The 24,740-nt window shown below is 36.2% G+C and overlaps 3 protein-coding genes across 3 annotated transcripts in view; 2 read left to right on the top strand and 1 right to left on the bottom strand.

Annotated features, from left to right (window-relative positions):
- The window catches only part of LOC105212261 (uncharacterized), a 34,182-nt gene extending 12,890 nt beyond the window's left edge, over positions 1–21,292 (bottom strand). The window contains exons 1-5 of the mRNA XM_029040184.2: positions 21,265–21,292; positions 18,766–18,822; positions 16,445–16,588; positions 11,000–11,193; positions 8,944–9,040 (exon numbers count right to left, since the gene is read on the bottom strand). Coding sequence (XP_028896017.2) covers positions 8,944–9,040; positions 11,000–11,193; positions 16,445–16,588; positions 18,766–18,822; positions 21,265–21,292 — 520 coding nt within the window. The remainder of the gene's footprint in view (positions 1–8,943; positions 9,041–10,999; positions 11,194–16,444; positions 16,589–18,765; positions 18,823–21,264) is intronic.
- On the top strand, positions 1,614–3,070 carry LOC128922322 (uncharacterized). The gene has a single exon (XM_054232367.1). The coding sequence runs from the start codon at positions 1,921–1,923 to the stop codon at positions 2,242–2,244; it is 324 nt and encodes a 107-aa protein (XP_054088342.1). The 5' UTR covers positions 1,614–1,920; the 3' UTR covers positions 2,245–3,070.
- On the top strand, positions 9,150–10,498 carry LOC128922320 (protein spaetzle-like). The gene has a single exon (XM_054232365.1). The coding sequence runs from the start codon at positions 9,606–9,608 to the stop codon at positions 10,248–10,250; it is 645 nt and encodes a 214-aa protein (XP_054088340.1). The 5' UTR covers positions 9,150–9,605; the 3' UTR covers positions 10,251–10,498.
- Positions 21,293–24,740: the final 3,448 nt, after the last annotated feature.

Raw genomic sequence — 24,740 nt, 5'->3', positions numbered from 1 at the left:
AGCCGAATCGACGATAGTGCGCCACCTGTCTCTCTCCTTCGCAGTTCGGCGCCAGTTGGAGATCCCAAGTGTAACCAGGTCGCTCTCCACCTGGTCCCTCCAACGGAGTGGAGGCCTTCCCCTTCCTCGGCTTCCTCCGGCGGGTACTGCATCGAACACTTTCAGGGCTGGAGTGTTTTCGTCCATTCGGACAACATGACCTAGCCAGCGTAGCCGCTGTCTTTTTATTCGCTGAACTATGTCAATGTCGTCGTATAACTCGTACAGCTCATCGTTCCATCGTCTGCGGTATTCGCCGTTGCCAATGTTCTGAGGACCATAAATCTTGCGCAAAATTTTCCTCTCGAAAACTCCTAGTGTCGTCTCATCTGATGTTGACATCGTCCAAGCTTCTGCACCGTAAAGCAGGACGGGAATGATAAGCGACTTGTAGAGCTTGATTTTGGTTCGTCGAGAGAGGACTTTACTGTTCAATTGCCTACTCAGTCCAAAGTAGCACCTGTTGGCAAGAGTTATTCTGCGCTGGATTTCGAGGCTGATATTGTTCGTGTTGTTGATGCTGGTTCCCAGGTATACGAAATTATCTACGACCTCGAAGTTATGACTGTCAACAGTGACGTGGGAGCCAAGACACGAATGCGCCGACTGTTTGTTTGATGACAGGAGATATTTCGTCTTGTCCTCATTCACCTCCAGACCCATTCGCTTCGCCTCCTTATCCATGCGGGAAAAAGCAGAACAAACGGCGCGGTTGTTGCTTCCGATGATATCAATATCATCGGCGTACGCCAGGAGCTGTACACTCTTGTAGAAGATTGTACCTTCTCGGTTTAGCTCTGCAGCTCTTATAATTTTTTCCAGCATCAGGTTAAAGAAGTCGCACGATAGTGAGTCACCTTGTCTGAAACCTCGTTTGGTATCGAACGGCTCGGAGAGGTCCTTCCCAATCATGACGGAGCTTTTGGTGTTGCTCAACGTCAATTTACACAGCCGTATTAGTTTTGCGGGGATACCAAATTCAGACATCGCGGCGTAAAGGCAACTCCTTTTCGTGCTGTCGAAAGCAGCTTTAAAATCGACAAAAAGGTGGTGTGTGTCGATCCTCTTTTCTCGGGTCTTTTCCAAGATTTGGCGCATGGTGAATATCTGGTCAGTTGTCGATTTTCCAGGTCTAAAGCCACACTGATAAGGTCCAATCAGTTTGTTGACGGTGGGCTTTAGTCTTTCACACAATACGCTCGATAGAACCTTGTATGCGATATTTAGGAGGCTGATCCCACGGTAATTGGCGCAGATTGTGGGATCTCCCTTTTTATGGATTGGGCAGAGCACACTGAGATTCCAATCGTCAGGCATGCTTTCTTCCGACCATATTCTGCAAAGAAGCTGATGCATGCACCTTATCAGTTCTTCGCCGCAGTATTTGAATAGTTCTGCCGGTAATCTATCGGCCCCCGCTGCTTTGTTGTTCTTCAAGCGGGTAATTGCTATTCGAATTTCTTCATGGTCGGGTAATGGAACATCTGTTCCATCGTCATCGAGTGCAAGTGAAGTAGTGCAATAATAATCGTTAAGAGGTAATAATGTTCAAAAGAAAGGAAAAGTAACCGGGTTTTCCCCAGTTGAACCGAAACTCCTTACACTAGCAGAAAATACCTGCCCATATATGAAAGGAATTCTTTATGTGAAATAGTATTAAGGTAATCATCAGGTTACTAAACAACTCAATGAATAAAGTGGGTTTTCCCCATAGCGAATATATGCATATTCTCTTCGGTTCGCGCTATATAATGCGCTGAGAATTGACTCGAATTATCAGTCATTAGCACTAAGGTGACAGAGAAACATACAGTGCAAACACTTCCAAAATAATCAATCTCAGTTTTTTTAAACACACCATTAAGCGTTATAAAAATCAAGATGCAATTGAAACTCCACACATTGGTTGCAATGCTAATATTCTTCCTGCTAGCTCATCAAACTAGTGCCAGACCAGCGGCAATGCCCAATCCAGAGGATTCTAAAGATTTAATGAATAAATTGAAGAGTATCTTCAAAGTTGGAGACGGAATTATGGTGTACAACACAGCAACAACAAGTGAAGGACTTGAAGATGACGAAATTATTTGCGCTGAACGTAGGAATGGAAAATCACTTTGTAAACCGATTGACAGTTTAATGGAGGCTACACGTCTGGATAAAATTGATCCAGAACAATTTGCTAAATTGAAAGAATTAATTTAATTAATGCTTAAATAATTTAGAAATATTATAAGAAATTTGTATAATTAGTTTATATTTATTGTAATATAGTTTAATTTGGAAAATGTGCGAAACATTCTCAGAGTACAGAAAAATATAGCAATTAAAAGAAATATTTTGTTCGTTTAGATCTTTTAATTTTATGATTTAATATAAGAAGACTAAGTCTTGTTAAGCGTTCTTGTGAATTACAATTTGCGACTTTCTTTTTTCGAATAACATTAAAGAATACATTCAAAAACCTGAAGGAATCGATTTATAAGACTTGAAATAATTTGTTTTCAGTTCAGTGCAACAGCTACATATGTATGTCAATTGCATGCAATCCGAATTGAATTGTCCAACACAAAGGAAGCTTTATTTGAATTACTTTCCTTCTGTTTAGGAAAATGTTTTAATATACAAAAAAAAGAGACAAAGGTCCAGGCACGCAGTACGTACATATATAGTTTATGCGCATAAAAGCATTGCTGAGGGTTCAATAACGAAATTACAGTGACAGGCAGAAAGGTATATTTAGAATTAGAATTATAACTTCAACGTCTTTAAATAGGAAAATACAATTTTCCAACTCTTTAGAGCTTTAATGTAAAAGTAATACTTTTAATATATATTTTCAAATTTCAAAAGGCCTTCCGCTGAGACAGGGTTATTTTAAGTCATAAATACTGATTCTAAATGAACTGGACCGTGAGGAAGAACATAAATAAAGGCATTTCGGCTCATCAATTGTCTGGGGATATCAGACGTACACTTAACCCAAATGAAGTATACAGGGGCAGTCATATGTGAAGTTCTTGGTGATCAGATAAAGTCACAAAATTTAGGGTAATTTTTATTTCAGATAACAATTGTTGGTAAAATATGGCTCATACGTAGGCTCACACTTCCCATTCACATAAAATAGTTGGAATGGATAATACAAAATAGTTCTGATCGAACTTTAACTAAATTACTAGGATATTATAATCAAACGTTATGAAATAATGACACAATTATATCACAAGAAAAACTGAAAGAAACGGGAAAATCCGCTCTACCTTTAAAATGAGTTCCATAGAATTACACTGTACAACACTTAGTTTGGAATTAGACCAAACTAATTTTTTCTGGGAGATAGACAAATAAGTTAAAAAGTCCATTCTCCCTTTATTGAAGTTAGCCACCAAAATCGAAATAATTGTTTTCGAAATTCGAAAAAAACATTTAAAAAAAAAAAAACATTTTTAATAATTTTAAATAATTATTAGTGATTACAGGATATATAGGAAACATTAAAAAAAAGGATAATGGTGTGTAAAATTTTTGTCTCAAACTTATATAACCAGGGACCGGAAATAAGAGTTATTTTACAATTTTTAATCAAAAAAATCATACATAAAGGAACATCAACAAAAATAAAAGTTATTTTTGATTTTTATTTTTTTAGATCAAAAAATAAGAATTATTTTTTATTTTTAAATCCATAATAAAAATCAATTCAAAATTTGTGACATATAAAAATTGGAATGATGCAGCATATTGTAATACACACGGCATAAATAAAAAATAAAAATTTTGAATTGATTTTTATTATTGATTTAAAAATATAAAAATCAAAAATAATTCTTATTTTTTGATCTAAAAAAATAAAAATCAAAAATAACTTTTATTTTTGATCTAAATATATAAAAATCAAAAATAACTCTTATTTTTTGATTTTTTTGATAAAAGTCATAAGAGTTACGGTCCCTGTATATAACAGATGGTATAAAGAGTAAACGCTAGATCTGTAAAAAAAAATACAAATTCTGTATATCGAAAAATACTGGACACCTTATAGCATCTGTCATATAAGCTTAGCTGAAAATGTATAACTTAACTGACTTATTCATTTCCTTCACTCCAAAGTTGAGCTTAATTCAATAACAACGAAGTTAAGACACACACTAATTTTTAGTAACATGGGCTAACTCTTTGTCTGTCCTCTCCTCTTTTGTTCAAATTAAAGCATAGGGAACTAAACTCGGAATTGCTTAATTTAATAAATGAGTTATAAGTATTATTCCATTATGCTTAAACGCAATCTTTGAATAAGTAATCGATGAGGTAGCAAACTCACAACCAGACAACCTCAATCCAATGCCATTGGGGCATTACTAGATGTATTTCGTGTACACAAATTCTTAATTTATTTAAAACTGAAGTCGCAATGATTACTTCTTAAATTATATTACTGAATATGGTAGTCTGTCAGACCCACTTTTAGACAAATTTAATGAAAATTGAAAAAAAATTTAATTTAGATCTGTTGGATTATGTTTGTCAAAGATCTATAGAGCTTCCTGAAGCAATATAAGTATGTGGTTTCTTTATGTTTAGGTATAAAATTTATTAAAAAGCAAAAAAGCTGATTTTGTGATGGACCGGTGAAGAATATATGCCAACTAGAGTTACTTTTCTTTTAACAGCCTTGTAAATTTACATTATATAAATAATAGTAAAAAATCACAACTTGTTGTACAGTATTATTTTTAATATTTATTATTATATTTTTTTAAATCTTATAAACAATATCTCTATAGGCTAAAAGTAATTACAGTAAATTTAAAAAGTCTAATATATCTTAAATATTACTGTTTTTTTCATATGTATATAACTATAATCTTAAGCCGAGCTACATTCACAGGTACTTGGTAACTTGACCATTTCCTCCTTCATCACACCGTTCACCAATACAATCAGTTTGCGATGGGTGAAATTCTGTTTACATTTCGAGCTATCCTCCTGCGGCAAAATACTATTCTTTTCGGTAGCACTGTACACATTTCCACACTCCTCTACTAGAACTCCTTGTTTATGTTGCTCATGTTGAACTACCAAAAACCATTTGGAATCCTCCGACTCAGCACCCTCTGGATAAATCACATTTATCTTAATACTGCTAGGTTTCTCTGCCGCATCGATCTCCATACGAGTTGCTATATTCTGTGGCATCGCCATATCGTCTGTGAAATATGCTCTGAATTTTTCAAATTGCTCTGGATCAATTTTGTCCAGACGTGTAGCTTCCATATAGTTTTCAACCTCCTTGCAGTATGATTTTCCAGCTCTACGTTCGGCGCAAACGATTTCATCATCCTCAAGTGCTTCATTTGAGGTGCCGGTGTTGTAAACCATAATGCCTTTTCCAACTTTGAAAATGCTCTTTAATTTGTTCATCATGTCTGCATTAGGTATTGGCGATGGTCTAGCACGAGCTAGAAGTACTAGCATGATAAATGCTAACATTTTAAGCAATAAGTTTAGCTTTAAAGTCATCTTGGTGTTTTTAAGTTGTAGTTTAATGTTCCGTGTGAAACTTTTTTGACTGTATGTTTCTCTGTCACCTTAGAGTTGCTGACTGATGTCTGAAGTCAACTCTGAACCCCTTATATACCTAGCCAAGTCATTGCTTTCGATTTGAAAAGTAACTCTTAATTATATGGAACTCCTTTAAGGGTAGAGTGGGTTTCCCCGTTTCTTTCAATTTTCACTTCGGCTAGGAAAACCCCAGAGACATTTTCTTGTGGCACAGTTGCAATTAAGGCAATTATCGCTCCAGGTTTCGTTAGCATTCGGCCCGAACGATTTTATAGTTTTAGAATTGAATAATCACATTTGAACTTATAATTTTGAAATACAATAGAAATCAAAAGAGAAATTATTAGAGTTCCAGTTGAAGGTTTTTTGGATCGGGATCTGAGTACACAAGAGAATTTATTCTTGGAGTGAGAAGCGCCTGTAGAAGCGTAGAAGTAATAATTGATCCACATTCAGTCATAATTAAAAAAATTGATTTTCAGCAGGATTCAAGATATATGTTCGGTTCAGGTATATCGGTCTGTGAGGTTTTCCAAAATTTGTTGTTTTTTTTTGTGTACTACTTCGAGCAAAAACTTTGCTTTAGGTGTCAGTTAATCTTACAGAAATTCAACGTACTTGCAGTATTTGTGGTATAATGTTTGGACCTACTTATGTCTTTTTTCATTCAACCAGTTTTTCTGACTCTTAATGTTTAACCAAAATACCTAAATTTTTTTCCACTCTCAATTATTCTTTCAATCTACACTAGCGCTACACAAGTGGCCTCATGCTGGATCCTGAGGGTGCTGTGTATGTTAGTCCAATTGATTCCAGCGAAATTGCAAACATGAAAGTCCATATACAGTTGTTGGGTCGCAATGTGAAATTTCAAAATACGTATTCACCACACCCCTCCAATACTAACGAATCAATGCTCCCAAGGCTCGTTTTGCATCTGTGCCTACACCTACACTCCCACATAACATGTAGTTCTATGTACGAAAGCAGATTCCCATAAGTAAGAGGATCATGATTTCCTTGTCGAAAGTTGCAGTTTTACTGTTCAACTGGCTATTTTAGTTTCTGTTCTTCATGTTGGCAGCAAACAGTCGGTGCCACATGTACGTGCACGAGGACATACTAGGTCCTTCAACGTGTGTTCAGTGGCGGCATGTTTGGATGTGTAAGTAACGGTCAGAGTTTAGCTAAGTTCTTGCATACTGTAAGCGCTGGAATTCACTGCAATGTCTGTTATTGTGATTCTGTTTAAATTGATGGTACTACATAGTCGGATTATGCGCATTTTCCGAATGATGGACAATTTTGCTGCATTGAAAGCATTTAATTCTCCGAATATTTATGTTATTTTCATTTTTGTGAGATATTGGAAAATCACTAAAAATTTTTATATATTTAAAGATTAACAAATTTGTATACCCTGAACAGGGTATATTAAGTTTGTCAAGAAGTTTGTAACACCCAGAAGGAAGCGTCGGAGGTCCTATAAAGTATATATATAAATGATCAGTATGTTGAACTGAGTCGATTTAGCCATGTCCGTCTGTCTGTATGTCCGTCCGTCCGTCTGTCTGTATATATCGAACTAGTCCTTCGGTTTTTAAGATATCGTTTTGAAATTTTGCAGATGTTATTTTCTCTTCAAGAAGCTGCTCATTTGTCGGAACTGCCGATATCGGACCACTATATCATATAGCTGTCATACAAACTGAACGATCGGAATCAAGGGCTTGTATGGAAAACTTCCGCATTTTACTACATATCTTCACGAAATTTGGTGTGAGTTATTGTTCATAAAAATAATATAATCTCCGAAGAAATTGTTCAGATCGGTTAACTATATAACCTTAATGTTTCTAGCAAACAACCCGGCTAAAAAGAATTAGTAAAATGTTTTCTTTTTATACTCTCGCAACAAATGTTGCTAAAGAGAGTATTATAGTTTTGCTCACATAACGGTTGTTTGTAACACCCAAAACTAAACGAGTTAGATATAGGGTTATATATACCAAAGTGATCAGGGTGAAGAGTGGAGTTCAAATCCGAATGTCTGTAACTTGAGTAAAAATTAAGATATCTTGATGAAACTTGGCCCACTTATTTCTTGGCACCATAGGAAGGTTGCTTTGAGCAAAATCGGACCACTGCCACGCCCATAAAATGGCGAAAACCGAAAACACATAAGGTGCCATAACTAAGCCATAAATAAAGCTATGGAAATAAAATTTGGTATGAAGGATCGCACTATGAAGATGCATATTTTTGGGGATGTGGGCGTGGCCCCGTCCCCTACTAAGTTTTTTGTACATATCTCGCAAACCAATAGAGCGATATTATCCAAACTTTCTGCAGTCGTTTTTTTTAGCCATTTCCTTATACAGTCCGAAAATGGCAGAAATTGGATAATAACCACGCCCCCCTCCCATACAAAGGTTAGGTTGCAAATGACTAAAAGTGCGTTAACTCACTAACGAGAATCGTCAGAAACACCAAATTTTACACAAGAAATAGCAGATGGCAGCTACACTCAGATTTTTTTACAAAATGGAAAATGGACGTGGCCCACTTATGGGTCAAAAACCATATCTCAGGAACTACTTGACCGATTTCAATGAAACTTGGTTTGTATTAGTTTCCTTACATCCCAATGATATGTTGTGAAAATAGGCTAAATCGCTTCACAACCGCGCCTACTTCCTATATACCAGAACTTTGAAGACAATCTGAATCGTTTACTTTACAATATATAAAGTAAGCACTAGTGAAGATATCGGTGCAGAACTTTGCAGAAATACTATGTTAATAGTGTGGCAGCCCCATTCTAAAAATCGCCGAAATTCGACCATAGGTTTTCAAGGCCCTATATACCGAACACGAGGACATCAGTGCTTCTAACCTAATATTATGGTTTCCAACTTTCAACGGACTTTATACAATATATATGACGAATATGTGGGTCAAATTGTATATTATATAATATAAATAAAGTTAAATATATAAATTGCGAGAGTATAAAATGTTCGGTTACACCTGAACTTAGCCCTTCCTTACTTGTTTTAATTACTTTTTCTTACGTCTTTAGATTTTCCTAAACACATAGTTACTAAAAGAAATGCACCTGTGAAGGGTATATTAGCTTCGGTACAACCGAAGTTAACGTGTTTTCTTGTTCTCGCTTAGATTATCCAACTAACCAAATATTAGTTTTGGAATTACCCATTCATTTATAACCAAAAAAAAATATTTTTTTTATGTTGGTGGTAAAGTCTTTAGAAAGTATTGATCTTAATTCATAATTTAATATTCTCATAAATATATTTAGTAGTAGTATGTGGTTACCTTTGGCATATATCGTAGGATTATAAGCTGCAAATTGACATGTCGGCATATTTATATTATTGACTAAACCCATTGACATTCGTGAAACAGATGCGCGCTGAAATTATGCAAAGAAAAAATATTTTATAAAAAAAATTTTGATCAAATACATACAGTAAATATAAAATTTTTTATAACAAATAATTATAATCTAGATTAATAAAATCTAGCAAAAAAGGCAGATTTTAATATCTAAGGGAATTTGAAAACGTAGTGAAAACCACAAATAATGCAGCATCTATTAGTGGACAAAAATTTTCAGAAATCATTGGGTTTTAACACCTTACCCTCAAAACTTTCACACTAAGTTTCCCCTAACGATCTAAAATTCCTTAAATTATAGCTACCTGGTATTAACCGCTCAGGTGTAAAATCCATTTAATTTATACGTGAGTATTTTTTTATGTGAAAGTGTGAATATTAAGGACCGGGACTGGGTTTTCCCAACTCGACTACGCCAGCATACTACGAGTCGAGCTGTATATAATGGGCTGCAAATCAACTCAGGTTATCAGTCATCAACACTCAGGTGAGAAACATAGAGCTAAAAACACTTCAAGCAGGAAATAACTTGAGCGAATTTTAAAAGTAGAACATTAAACAACAACCTAAAAAAATTCAAGATGACTTTGAAGCTACACTTTTTGCTTAAAATGCTAGCATTCTTCATGCTAATACTTCAAACTACTGCCAGACCAATGCCTAATGCAGACATGATGAACAAATTAAAGAGTATCTTCAAAGTTGGTGACGGCATTATGGTTTACAACACAGGCACCTCAAATGAAGCACTTGAGGATGATGAAATCGTTTGCGCCGAACGTAGAGCTGGAAAATCATACTGCAAGGAGGTTGAAAATTATATGGAGGCAACACGTCTGGACCTAATTGATCCAGAGCAATTTGAAAAATTCAGAGCATATTTCACAGACGATATGGCGATGCCACAGAATATAGCAACTCGTATGGAGATCGATGCGGCAGAGAAACCTAGCAGTATTAAGACAAACGTGATTTATCCAGAGGGTGTTTTGTCGGAGGATTCCTCATGGTTATTGGTGGTGCAACATGAGCAACATAAACAGGGAATTCTAGTAGAGGAGTGTGAAACTGTGGACAGTGCTACCGAAGAAAATAGTACCTTACCAATGGAAAATAACTCGAAATGTAAACAAAATTTCAACTATCGCAAACTGGTTGTGTTGGTGAATGGTGTGATGAAGGAGGAAATGGTGAAATTACCAAGTACCTGTGAATGTGACATGTGATTAAGACTATATTTATATATGAAACAGATGCTATAATATTTAATTTAGGATAGTGTAGATTTTTTTGAACTTAATGTTGAAATTTTAGTTTGTATCGTTTGTAGAAAAATATTTAAAAAAATAAAAAAATAGATATAAAAAATAATTCCTGATTTTTAATTATTGAGCACAATATCATAACATATTTAAGATATGGGTTTAATCGAAGAAATGTTCCCGGGAACCATATATGTTATATGGTTTCGTAAGCTTTGTTGATTCTTTGCATATTTCTTCGAAATTTCTCTTAGGTTAGGTCTAAGGTAGAATTCACGGTCATTTCCGGTGAGGTCTTTACCTGATACTGTTATACTGCGTGAATGATGATAGCACACTTTGTCGATCTGTTATTTGCCATAACCATAAATAATATTTAATTAGTTTTCAAAAAGTATCTTATATTTGGTAATCAGATTCTTTAGGTTATACTCGACTTATACTTAAGAACCAATATTGAGCTAGGATAGATTGTAAGATTGTTATTCAGAGAGAAACACACTTAGATTATGAGGAACAGTACATTTTGAGCCAGGGATCGCCCCTGAACCTATAACAAATTTGCAGGAATATAGAACGCTATTATGAGTCTTTCATATGATGTATCTGGGTCCATTGATAGTACCAAATTTCTTCACTACTCTACATATAATTTTATATATGAGTTTACATAATTTAGTGTGGCTTAATATTGAAAGTGTTACAAAACTCACCCCATGTGTTGGTATTGCATCAATATCGACTAGCGGACAGGAAGACCGATGTTGTTGTTGAAATTTCGGTTGATATGGCTCCAGCATGCGTATTTTACCCCAGCGGTTAAAGAAAAGCACAATAGCGCCAACCCAAAGCATTAACACCAAGCCCACAATGATTACCTCCTCGGGTCGCACCACAATTTTGGGACCTGCAAGTGGAAGTTAAAAGAAATTTCAAATACATGAGTACATAATATTCGCATTATATAGACATACGAATGAAATTTAAATTCTAAATATAAAACAGGAAATAAAATAAAATATATTTACACTTCGAGCTGAACACAATTTTAATTAAAAGTAAACAGAGATGCTCAAATTATCAAGAAAGCTGTGAATTTCAATTTTTAATTGGCGTTTTTTCTGTGTTTAATTTGATAAATGAAGAGAAATGAAGACAAATGAAATGAAAATCACCATTAACTAGAAAACACAAACGCAGCTGACAGACAGTGAGCGAGTAGTGTTCGTGGCTTCGTTGAGCTTGTGCTCAAGTTAATGCCAGCAATGGCCCAGCAATAAAGTCACTGAGGAGTCCTCGCATTGCGGCACAAATCACAGCGACGACTTTTAATTACTACCTTAATGGCAGGTAGATATACTGGTAATTTGTTTTAATTACTTACAACGCAAGTAACAGTTGCAGGATAATGCGGCAAATCGTAAATTACATGAAATTCAATACAAATACACTGCAGCCTCGTCTACATATGCACAGGTGTCCAAGTGGAAGACAAATACGAAACCGAGAACATATACATTATATGTATATTCCTGTGCCTCCTCTCCACCTCTCTGCTTGTGTGTCCTTTCGTGTAAACAGTAGCATATCCTTGAATCGCTTGAAAGTCACATGTGTGTACGACTCGTATGTTGGCTTGAACTTCGTTGCGCTTGTCACCGGCAAAACCGTTGATGTCTCCGTTGCCGACGATCACATTACGTTGTTCCTGCTTGTTAGCAGTTTCCTTTTCAGCACATACTTATACTTATACGCACGTGTGTAGTTGTGTACTTTTGAACATATGGCTGCAAGTACATGGGGAAATGTAATATGCGTTCCAATATATGCACATGTGTGTGTAGTTTCCATTCTATGCGTGTATGCTACATCACGTGCCACAGCGGTTTCGGTTGAAATTGCGTGCGCCTCGTTGTAAGACTTTGATCCCTGCGTTCACCTTTGGTCGGTAAAATGAATATAATTTCCGCTGAGTTTTTCGTGTTTTTCATTATGCGATTGTCAAACGCATATGTGCCATATCGCCGCTATTTACATGCTTCCACATAACGTTTGAGAGATACCCCGCTGGAACGGTTTTGTTGGTTATATGCGAAAGTTTCTTTTCCAAAAGTTTATTCATCCCATGATTTATGATTTAATTATGTATCATTTAATAAACCGAATTTTTGGTTATATTAAAATATATTCCATCTAGAAGAGTCCTCAGTAAGAAATGGACTAATTTGATGTCCAATTATTTCTGTATTTTCTCTAATCTATCTGACTTACTTAAAAAGTTTTGTTAGAACGAAAAACCTTTCTTGACAAAACTGGGGCTTCTTGATGGGGTCCTACAGTCGCTTGGTTTACGTGTATAAATTGTAGATATTAGATTAAAAATAGCCCTTCCGCCTTTTTGTCTTTTTAATTTCGGGGCTATGTATAAAGCGCTACAGAGCTCGTATCTGGCAATACAATACATCTTTGAAAGGTCTTGACATAACCTACAAAACGACGCTATGCATGATTAGTTTGGATATTCAACAGTTATAGACGTGTAAACATGGAGTTCACTAACCCCGAAATTCGTGGTATTTTAAAGTTTTCCTTCGTTAAAGGCAAATCCGATAGAGAAACGTTTCGTGAGATTAATGGTGTTTTAGGGTAAGGTACTCTATCACTTCGAACTGCGGAGTAATGGTTTCGACGATTCAGAGCGGTTAAAAACGACCATGGATAAGCCAGCCGGAGGAAGGCCTGTAACGACGAATACCGATCAAATCATGGAAAACATCGAGTTACACCGCGGCATCTCGTGACATCGCCTAGGAGATTGGAGTTAGTCACCAAACCATTTAAATTGTCTGCAGAAGGCTGGATACACAAAAAAGCTTGATGTTTGGGTGCCGCATGATTTGACACGGCGACGAAAAATGGATCACATGCGGCAATGTCAAGCGAAAATGGTCGAAGGCCGGTGAATCGTCCCAAACAGTGGCCAAGGCGGTATTGACGCCAGGAAGGTTTTTCTGTGTGTTTGGTGGGATTGGAATGGAATCATCCTCTATGAGCTGCTCCCATATGGTCAGACGCTTAATTCTACCATCTACTGCGATCAACTGGATCGCTTGAAGCAGGCGATCGACCAGAAGCGTCCAAAATTGACCAACAGGATAAGTATAGTGTTCCACCAGGACAACTTCGTTGATGGCTCGTCAGAAGCTGCTATAGCTCGGATGGGAGGTTTTATCGCATCCACCATATAGCCCGGACAAAGCGTCAACTGATTACCACCCGTTCCTGTCCATAGTGAACCATGGTTCATTTGAGCTAATCCTCCAATGATAATGAGTTTGATTCGAACTTTCTTTTGTATAAAATTACAAGGCTTTCAATTTTTACTCAACCGTATAGATATCCTACCTTTCATATAGCAATGAAATTAATCCTTCGCAGCCTTAAATGAATCATTAACACTGCTGAGATTTCTCATGACAATGCTTTTCGGGACATTTGTGAACCTGCTGCTCTCTCCTAGCGATAGTCGATATAAACAGTTTTGCAATAATAATTCAAATAAAGTACAATAATTTGGGGGTCCAGAGAAGATACTACGAAACGAAAGATAAGTAAAATCATTATGAAATACTGCCCTTGTAAAACTACTTTTCCATCGAGGTGCTCATAATTATATGGGTATATTTAATTATACATAACTGCATGTTCTTTATTCTTTTTTGGTATGTACTTTCGGCTCGACGCATATTTCACGTATTTGCATTTTGGGGGTATTTTGTAAGTAGCACAAATCTCCTTTCTCCACTTCAGACAATATTTACTGCATTGTACTTATGTATTGCCCATACACATTTCCTTCATTCCTTGCTTACATTGTTCGTTGATGGGGGCGACTGCTTAAAGCTTTTTGCCGTTATATGCGTATGAGCGCGCGGGAAATGCCAAAAAAATGATGGCATTCGCAGCAGTTGAGTGGGTTGAGACTATCCCACTCGGTTGTTCGTTGATACGAATCATGACTTTACTTAAAACCAAAATCGGAAGCTGCTTTGTTGGACCTTTAAGTCGCTGACAGGATGAAATAAAGCGAACATAAAAGGACCACATTATAAATATTGATACATTCGTTATTATTTTACTTTTCATTTGTTTGGCATCTTTAATTCTTGTCCTTTACAGTTATTTTCATTTACTTCTCTTGCCGCAGGTCAAACTTTTTCTTTAAATCAAACAGTAAACAAAGCATTTGAAGCAATTTGAGAGCGCATTTGTTTTCGAGGCTTCGAGACAACATAAAAAAGATAATACATATTGTATTGCTAAAGAATGCAAAAGACTAAAGAATTTTTGTAACATTGTAGTATATTTTAAGAGGAAGAGGCGAGAGAATCTCTACAGTATCAGAGCTTGAGAAAAGTAAGCCGCTTAAACTTGTAAGATTGCATAAAAACTTTCACTTAAGATGGGATCAGGGGGATTTGTGATAACAACCGTTATGATGTCGAAGGTAATTGGGCCCTTTTAAACCTGAACCTAAATTAAAGCTTTATCTATTAATGACTAAAAATAATAATAGATCGTTTGCATTTCAAAGAAAAATTGAAACAATATTATACCTGGCGGGAGGCATTTCAAAACAGAAATTTACTGGCTACCCACTATTCCAGAATCGTCTCAACAGACCTAGGCCTGTGGGGTTTTCCAACATCAGTATAGATCATGGTATAGAGACGACGTATTAGTTAAAAGGAATTATAAAAGACCAAAGAGTTATTTTCTCAAAACTATTTTTTATTATAATTATAATAATAATATTATTACATATCTAAACAAAACTAATTACTGTAAACAAAATATATAATCTTAAATTCTAAATTACTTTGAACACCACCGTTCAGACTGTGATTGGGACCAACAAATTTAATGCAGTAGTTGGTATAATTTGTAATTCTTCATGTTCTTTAATTGTAGGCATTGGTTTATAAAACGCACGCCGGCGCAAAAAAGCGCGACGAGATATTCTTCTTGTTCTTGTTTTACCGCTCATCGCCCTCTGTGGTTCGCCTCCTCGCACATTTTGTTGGCAGCTAGCATAAGCATGATCCCATAGATATGTAGTTAAGTCTTTGGTATGGACACGTCTCTTCGATTTGCGTACTTTTTGAGTTGTGGCAAGTTTTTCCGAATGCGTATGCTCATTCGTTTGTTTTATCGCACTTTGCTGAGAAATAGTGTATGCTCGGTCCCATGGAAATGTAGTTGTCTCCTTATGTGACTGTTTCTTTGATTTACTCGGAGTTGCTTCTGCTGTCACCGTAGGCTCCGCATCTTTGTTCGTACACTTCTCCATTTGTTGAGAGATAGCATACGCTCGATCCCATGGATATGTAATGGTTTCATTATTGGATGACTTGCGTTTTTTCGGATTTGGGGTAGGTTTCAACGGAAGTGGCGGTGGTACGGTTCCACCGTTCAGTGCTGGAGTAGTGGCTATTAGAATTGGTTTTGTAGGTGAAACCGAGTTATGTTGGATCGGCAATGTACTATATCTACCGGTACCGATATCTGCTGGAACGATATTTGGTATTTGTGTGAAGTTAACAGATTTAGATTGTTGAATGCCCATGATTACAAAGATTATTTTGAGTACGGTGTTCAAGAGTTCAAAGAGCGATGTGACTTTAAGAAACTGTGAAAGTTGACTATGACATTCTTCCAAATCACCGAACCTTTTATAGGTGCAAAATTTTAGTGTTCTACAAAGTTATAACCCTAAATATTTCGCAGGTAAAAAGGTACGAATTACCTGAAAGATACGCATTATGTTTACCTTTAAGCTTAACTACTTTTCCGAGAAACCACTAAAGCCTGTCGGACTTCCTTTTATACCTGCCTTAATAAAGGTATCTGGATAGTTTCTTGTAAACAACCTGACCTGTTTATTTTATAATTACCGAATATGTCACAGTCTCCATGCAACTTCTGTTCTTTAATTTTCACCCATTTCAAATATTCATACATTTTCACCAAAAATAAAAGTTTTATAAACATATTCGGAAAATTCGCATTTTGAATTCTTAACGTATCTATACAAGATTTGATATATTTCTCACACATAAATCTAAGTCAATTGTATAATTTCCGTATATTGAACTTACCACTCCCCACTGTCGTGGAATTCAATGTCGTTACGCTCGTCACATCTTCGCTGCTGTTGAGATAATCTGAGTTCGTTGCTGAGGCAGAGCCAGTCTCTTCGATTTCCACAATAAAATTTGGACCATTCCAACCAGAGCCCCATTCTTAAATGAAAGACAACAATTGAATTATTTACTAATATAAATTGGTTAACATGAAAAGAAGTTTGAGGGGGTTTAATATATATTTTTTTTTCAATTAACCAATGGTTAAGTTGGTATTATTTTAAAGATAGTTATTGGACGTCTGTATTAATGCGGATGTCGAAAATCAAGACAGTAATATAATTTAATTTGAGGTCCTAACAGGGATGTTCAGGTAGCGAACAATAAGAGATCAGGAAATCTCAATTCGAGATTTTCTTAAAAAGTGTAATATTCTATGTATTACTTATGCATGTTCAATATGTTTTCAGTATACCTATATACACTCATGGACAAAATATTAGATGTGTATAGTTTTTACTTAATTATTTTAAAGTGGTTACAGTTAAAACAATTTTGTTTTAGTTAAATTAATGTCTTACTTAATTCAACCGAAATATATTAAAAATGTTTCATTTTGAATTTTAAAACTGAAAATTTTTTCATAAAAAGAAATACCACAGGTCAAAATATATTTCAAAGGTCATATATAATTTTCTAAATAAAAACAAAAAAATGTAGTTTGGTCTTTTATGTCTGCCAATCTTCTTTTATGGCCACTCCACAAGTTCTCAGTACATACAGGTCACATTTGAATCCATAAACCACTCAGATACCAGCAATGATCCGCGTTTTAGGTTGTTAAGGGCGTGTCTTAATATATATATCTCAGTATACACACACAAAATTTCAAGTCGATCCGACGAATATTTTCGAAGTTATAGACACATTAGTGAAGGCGCGCCGACTACATGTAAAGTGCTTTCAAAACTTTAAACTCGTTTTTCTCGAAACGGTGTTTTCAAAGTCGGTGAGCAAGATGTCTTAGAAACGGCTGAACCGATCGGTCTGTAATTTTTACACAAGCTTCTTAACTGTCTTTTTTAGTAATTAATCGAAGGATTTCCCCATCCGATGAAAATTTCTTAGTTTTATAAACCATTAAAGACCCGAATTTTGGTCGAAAATCAAACCTTTTGCTTTGAGTAGCCGCCATTTTGTCAAAAAAAAATTTTTTGCTAATTCCTTCGAGAGTGGCGCGCTCTCATCGATTCGGCTATAACCGGCTAAACGGTTCAACGCCAATTACATACAATTCCTTCGATCAATCACTAGATTATTTATTATATTAATAAAATTTATTTGGTTTTTGCATTTCCAGAGATATCGCGCTCACCGCAAGAGGCCTCTTTTGCAGACCTCTGCAAAATTGGCAATATCAACATTCCCGATAATTATTTTTGGCAATAAAAAATATGTGTATATAGTTTAAGGTTGTCATAATATACCTGTCAAGTTTCAAATCAATAAACCAAATAGTTTGCTTAGAAAAAATTGTTGATAAATGCCTTTTTTCAACCTCCTAACTGTATATAACCCCATCTCAGTGGCATGTACATGTACTGTACTCAATGACGATCATTATGATCTTTATCCAAAATAACGGAGCTAAACTTGACAGGTGAACCATCCCCACTCCATTATGTTTCCGCCCCCATGTTTTTTTTTGGGGTTTTTACAATAATTTTTTTTTGTCTTTTGGTCGAAAAACAGTCCTTTTACAATCATTTCCATAATTATTAACCTTAAATATAATTATTAACCCTGGATAAAATATTTCATCTTCAGTGGGTCCACATCAATTTTTGTGTTCAGCGACAAGATTTTCCTCTTCTGTATATGGACTTTTTTTTACTTTGAGCCTTTGTATTCCCTAATGGATGTCAAATTGTCCGCGAGCTAATTTTTAGTCCAACTTGTTGTCAAGTCACAAAGTGACCCTTCTTGCTATGAGAAGTATACGGCGATCATCGATCATGTCTGTTTTTCATGGACGATCAGGTATTTTTTTTAATTTATTGCTTTACAGCATTAATTAGAAAGTTTTACGATTGCGCCAACATACTGATAGTGAATCTGTGCGGTTTTCATCATCACTCAATTTTTTTTACCAATCGATGTTCAAAGAAAGATAAAATTGCAAATAGTCCAATGCTTTATTGTTATGACAAATACTTAGAAATAAACACTATCTATCCTTATAATTATGTATATTTGAGAACTTTTTTCGTAGATAAATTACATTAAGCTTAGGTTGTTAATGCTGTATATTGAAGATTCAATTTCAGTACACTTACCTTCTGAAACTCCTGGCGTTGGTTCTTGCCGTGCTAATAGTTTCTCCAGTTTGATAACTGCAATGAAAATGAGATAAAATGTTAGGTGAAGGCGAAAGATAATATAGGATATATATGATAAAAGAAATACTTGCTCCAGTTAAATAAATAAGAGCCAAATTGTATTTTAATAAATAAGAGAATGCGGTCACTTTCAATGTTATACCCAAGTTGAATGTTTGCTGGTTTAATATTTTAACATTTACTGCATTGCGATTGTCTCTTTTATTTGTTGCAGTAGTATGAAACTTTTCAGAAAACTTTTCCTGCAATTGCGTACATTTACCACAAGCTCATATAGAATATATGCACTCTGAATAAATATGTAAATAGTAAATTTGTTTGCTTTGGATTTTCTCTAGTGTGTGCAACTTTTATTATCACCTTTCCCAGAATGCTTGTTAACAAAATGTCCGAAAATTCCACAGACAGACAGGTGTTTGTGGTTGTAAAGTTCTGCCTTCGAGTTGCACAGCAATTTAACGGTCGACAAAAAAATTCTCAGAATTCCAAACTACATATTAGGCAGCGGATACATGTGGTGAACTTTGGTTGCAACCAGTGCCAAAATCGTCAAGTTGCGCCAACTATTGTACAGTGTACACCTTATTTTAAATTGGGATAACTTATGGAAACCAACATACAGTTGAATTCTTATTGGATATACCCGTGAGTTGGAATGTTTTTTCTTCTTATTTGCCAATAGGGTGATTCAGGTGCCTACATTTTGATTAGTTGTAAGGTGACCGAGTCTACATATATTCACCGAATGGATGTACACATCCTTTTCTCAAATTGTTATAAGAAGTCTCTCCTGTAGAGTTTTTAGTGTCTAGTTTGGAAAATACTCTAAATCTCTTATCACAACTAAGATGTCCTATGTAAAGCTATAATTTTACTGTTGGATTCTAGTAACAAATGTTGTTTTTTGGATTTTTCGATTTGGTAGTAGAAGGTGAACCCCTGGCAAGACTCCTTGGACTCTTGAAATGGTATTTTTGTACCTTTAATAAAGAGACATCAGGATTCTCTGTTTCCAGTCCAATCAACAAGAGTCTATTTTTTTAATAGTTCTGGGCTTGTGTCGTCCATAATTATTATTTTTTAAATTTTTAATTAATTGAATATCGTTCGCATTGAATGATTAAATTTATATTAAGGATAGGTTTCAAAGAAATAGTAACTAATATACATATTTTTATACTCTCGCAACAAAGTTGTATTATAGTTTTATTCACATAACGGTTGTTTGTAACACCCAAAACTAAACGAGTTAGATATGGGGTTATATATACCAAAGTGATCAGGGTGAAGAGTGGAGTTCAAATCCGAATGTCTGTAACTTGAGTAAAAATTAAGATATCTTGATGAAACTTGGCCCACTTATTTCTTGGCACCATAGGAAGGTTGCTTTGAGCAAAATCGGACCACTGCCACGCCCATAAAATGGCGAAAATCGAAAACACATAAAGTGCCATAACTAACCCATAAATAAAGCTATGGAAATAAAATTTGGTATGAAGGATCGCACTATCTAGGGGCATATTTGGATGTAATTTTTTTGAGGAGGTGGGCGTGGCCCCGCCCCCAACTAGGTTTTAGGTACATATCTCGGAAACCAATAGAGCTATATAAACCAAACTTTCTGCAGTCGTTTTTTTTAGCCACTTCTTAATACAGTCCAAAAATGAAAGAAATCTGATAATAACCACGTCCACCTCCCATACAAAGGTTGGGTTGAAAATTACTAAAGGTGGGTTAACTCACTAACGAAAAACGTCACAAACACTAAATTTCACATAAGGAATGGCAGATGGAAGCTGCACTTAGATTTTTATACAAAATGGAAAAGGGGCGTGGCGTCGCCCACTTATGGGTCAAAAACCATATCTCAGGAACTACTCGACCGATTTCAATGAAACTTGGTTTGTAATAGTTTCTTTACATCCCAATGATATGTTGTGAAAATAGGCCAAATCGCTTCACAACCACGCCTACTTCCTATATTCCAGAACTTTGAAGACGATCTGAATCGTTTACTTTACAATATATAAAGTAAGCAGTAGTGAAGATATCGGTGCAGAACTTTGCACAAATACTATGTTTACAGTGTGGCAGCGCCATTCTAAAAATAGCCGAAATCGGACCATAGGTTTTTAAGGCACCATATATCGAATATGTGGACCTCGGTGCTTCTAACCTAATATTATGGTTTCCAACTTTCAATGGACTTTATATAATATATATGACGAATATGTGGGTCAAATTATGTATTATATAATATTAATTAAGTTAAATAAATAAATTGCGAGAGTATAAAATGTTCGGTTACACCCGAACTTAGCCCTTCCTTACTTGTTGATATATATTTTCGGCTCAGTTAGTAGATGACTACAGCCACCGGTATTCATATTGACTAGGAACAGACATTTGGACTATTATAATTTACCACTACCTCACCATTATTGGTTTCACCATTAGTATCCATTATTGGCTAAGGTTATTTTTATACAAAATACAAATTCCTTATTCTTGAGTCACCTAAGCACACTAGAAGTGAGCTATAGGCCAAATACATAAGCAATATGTACACTCAAAAAATTCGCCGCATGATACGTCACCCGAGTGAAAATTTGCAGTTAAGTAGATAACTAACAATTGGAGGCCACGAAATTATCGCCTAAATTATTGTCTTGACTCCAGGAAAATTACGTGGTCACAACAGAATTCAACAAAATTTGTTAGCAACGCTCGACGAGGCGACAGCAAGGACATTGGCATTGTCTACACAGACAACATGCTTCTAGACATACATTTTGAATACGAACGGCGAATGCCAAGACAAAATGTTGGCTCCTCTTGTTTCTCTGAAAAATAAACTAGAAAAAAAGCGGTGAGCGCCAATTATATGCGACAGCCGTGCGTACAATTGTCCATTATAAAAAACCAACAACAGTGCTCTACGATGTGACGACAATAATAATGACAATAGAGCATTGAGTGGCCGAGCTCTTGAAACCGGACAGAGGTCATTGTCGACAAGTGCAACGACACAAATTACACAATGGCAACAAGGCAACCTGCAGAAGCGGGTCTGAAGGATGAAACAAGTAAGTGGCTAAGAATGTGAAGTGCAGCACTCCAGCAGCAAGCAACTCAGTTACGCTCAAATTTACTTGATTTTTTTGCTGCTTCCACTTGTAGTATTTCATATGTCATGGACTCTCACTCATACCTGCCGCTAGCCGTCGACTGACTAACGTACAGTATGGTACAGTGAATCACAAAGGTAGCAGACTGTCGCGCAATGCCAGTCAGCTTGTCGCCACCAGCACAATCAAAGGTGTGCAAGTGCCCACACACACAATAACCGCATAAACACACATCAATGTGTGTGAGTGCCTATGTAGCTACAGAAAAGGGCAACCGGAATATGTCTGGGCGTCGGAGGTGTTGTTGCCACTGTGCGCAACAGTAGCTCGCCAGGATATATTAAGTAGCCATTACTTGTCGACGTCACCGTCGTCGACGTCGTTCACACTAGTCTGTACTCCTACAAGCCATCCGGCGCATGTTTATGCAAGTATTTACCTTTACTACAGTATTTTTAACGCTCATCAATTTAATGGCTAGCTTTCTGTCTGCTACCATTTCCCGTGTGCCGTTGCGCCAATGTGGCGAGCCGCCTGCGTTGCTTGGCACACGGCGCCTTGGTCGAGTCGGCGTCCACTTGTTGCGTTGCGTGTTGCAGGTGTCGTCGTACAACGCCCGCAAGGACGGACGCCTACTTGGCACGTCGTTGCAACTAATTAGTGCAAAATGTTGCCTTCATTCCTGGCGCTTTATGTAGGCGCTAAGTCTTTAATGCATTTAAGATCAATATTTGTGTTTCCAAATAATGAAAGTAAAGTTGTGGGGAAAATATCAGAATCTAATTTTCTTTTTCTATGTGTGGAAACAAAGGCTTCCTTGGCAGAGCTGGGTTTATGCATGAAACTAGCGGAGCTTCTTTTTCTGAATACATAATTTAGCCTCTAGATATCCATTCCTTTTCCAACAGATGGCTTTAGTAATCTATATTACTTTGTATAAGTCCTACAAAGAAACTTTAAAAATAATATTGTGATTGCTTGGACACCAACAAAGATAAAATACGCCATATTTTACATAAATTCCTCGATAAAAGTGAAAAAGTAATCCAGGTGGCTGAAATTGTGAGGAGTTTTTATGCTGTAAGAATCAATCTCCAACAATTTTGGCTTCGTCGATCTCGTTCCAATAAGTTTAATGTAAAATATCTATCTAACTCCGGAAGACCTATTGTCGAAAATATCGATAAAATAATAGTCAAGTCCACCGTAATATAAAGCTAGATACAAAAAGAAGCTGTATGTATGGGTTAACACGAGATAACACCAAAAACCTCATGACCAGATATCCATTTACGAGTCGTTACTGAATTCGGAACAAAATCGATCCATTTTCAAAACCGATGGTTATTGGTGTTGAGTAGTGGTTAACTGGTTAATCGTGATCGAATCGTGGTAGTCAAGCTAAGATTGAGAGTCAGGAATGTTTTGCTATGTGCTTGGTAGGATTCGCAGGGTCTGATCTACTATGCTGCTCCTCTACCACCAAACTCTTAATATGGACCTGCCAACAAATTGACCGTCTGTAGAAAAAATCCAGAAGTGGCCACCTTTGACCAATTGGAGAGGAATTGTGTTCCATTAGGACAACGCCAGCCAACGCAGATCGATAGTGATTCGCCTGAAGCATCGGGAGCTTGGTTGGGAGGTTCTTAAGTATCCACTTCAGACAAGACACCAATTAACTACTTTCAGTTCCTTTCTATAGCGAATGATTTCATCTTCTTGACTGAGGTAGACACCGCTCACGCGGTTATAGCTGAGTCCACAACAGCGCGCCATTCGTTTCTTCTTTTGGCTGTTTGGCGCCAATTGGTAATGCCAAGTGAAGCCAGGTCCTTCCAACGGAGTGGAGGTCTTCCTTCACTTCCACCAGCGGGTACTGCATCGAACACTTTCAGAGCTGGAGCATTTTCGTCCATTCGAATAACATGACGTAGCCAGCGTAGCCACTGTCTTTTTATTTGCTGAACTATGTCAATGTCGACGAATAGCACATAAAGCTCATCTTTCCATCTTCTGTTCCTCCGTTGCCAATATTTAAGAGAGTGTAAATCTTCCGCAAAACTTTTCTCTCGATAATTCCTAGTGCCGTCTCATAGGATGTTGTCATCGTCCACGCTTCAGCGCCACACATTAGGACGGGAATAATAAGTGACTTGTAGAGTTTGGTTTTTGTTCATCGAGAGAGTTAATTTTAGATTACTTAAATTCGCTGAAGTTGGAATTACTTTAATTTGTATCAAAGTGAGTTGAATGTATCTTAAAGAGCTACGACGCATATAACCTCGGTAAAGATATCTATATAATCTACTACCGAGAGTTCTTCAACTCGATTTTTACTCTCAAATTTTACTGATTTTTTTTTATTTTCTTACTATTATCAGGAATCGAAAGGCAATTTAATCCCTCTGATTCCAAATGAAATATACCAAACCAATTACATTTACCAAAAACAACTTGAAAACGAACACAGACACAATAATTCATTCTCTCACTAATACCAATGCAGATAACAATGAAAAATCGCCACTTGTCTTTAAACAAAACAAAACAAATATCACATTACAGTAGCTATTTGAAGTGATATCTAAGAAGACCCATCGCCAAACAATTCATCATGAGCCGATTGCGGTCACAAATCCTAAATGCAAATAAGTAAACAGTGAAAGCAAAATTTTCTTAAATGCAAAAACAAACAAAAAATAGCTCGAAACACAATAATCTTATGAGAAAAAACGGCACAAAGCAAAATCTTCAAATGCTGAATGATATATTCCTATAGTA

This window comes from Zeugodacus cucurbitae, chromosome 5 (assembly GCF_028554725.1).
Source record: "Zeugodacus cucurbitae isolate PBARC_wt_2022May chromosome 5, idZeuCucr1.2, whole genome shotgun sequence".
NCBI classification, from domain to species: domain Eukaryota; kingdom Metazoa; phylum Arthropoda; class Insecta; order Diptera; family Tephritidae; genus Zeugodacus; species Zeugodacus cucurbitae.
This window is presented reverse-complemented; position numbering and strand designations above follow the sequence as displayed.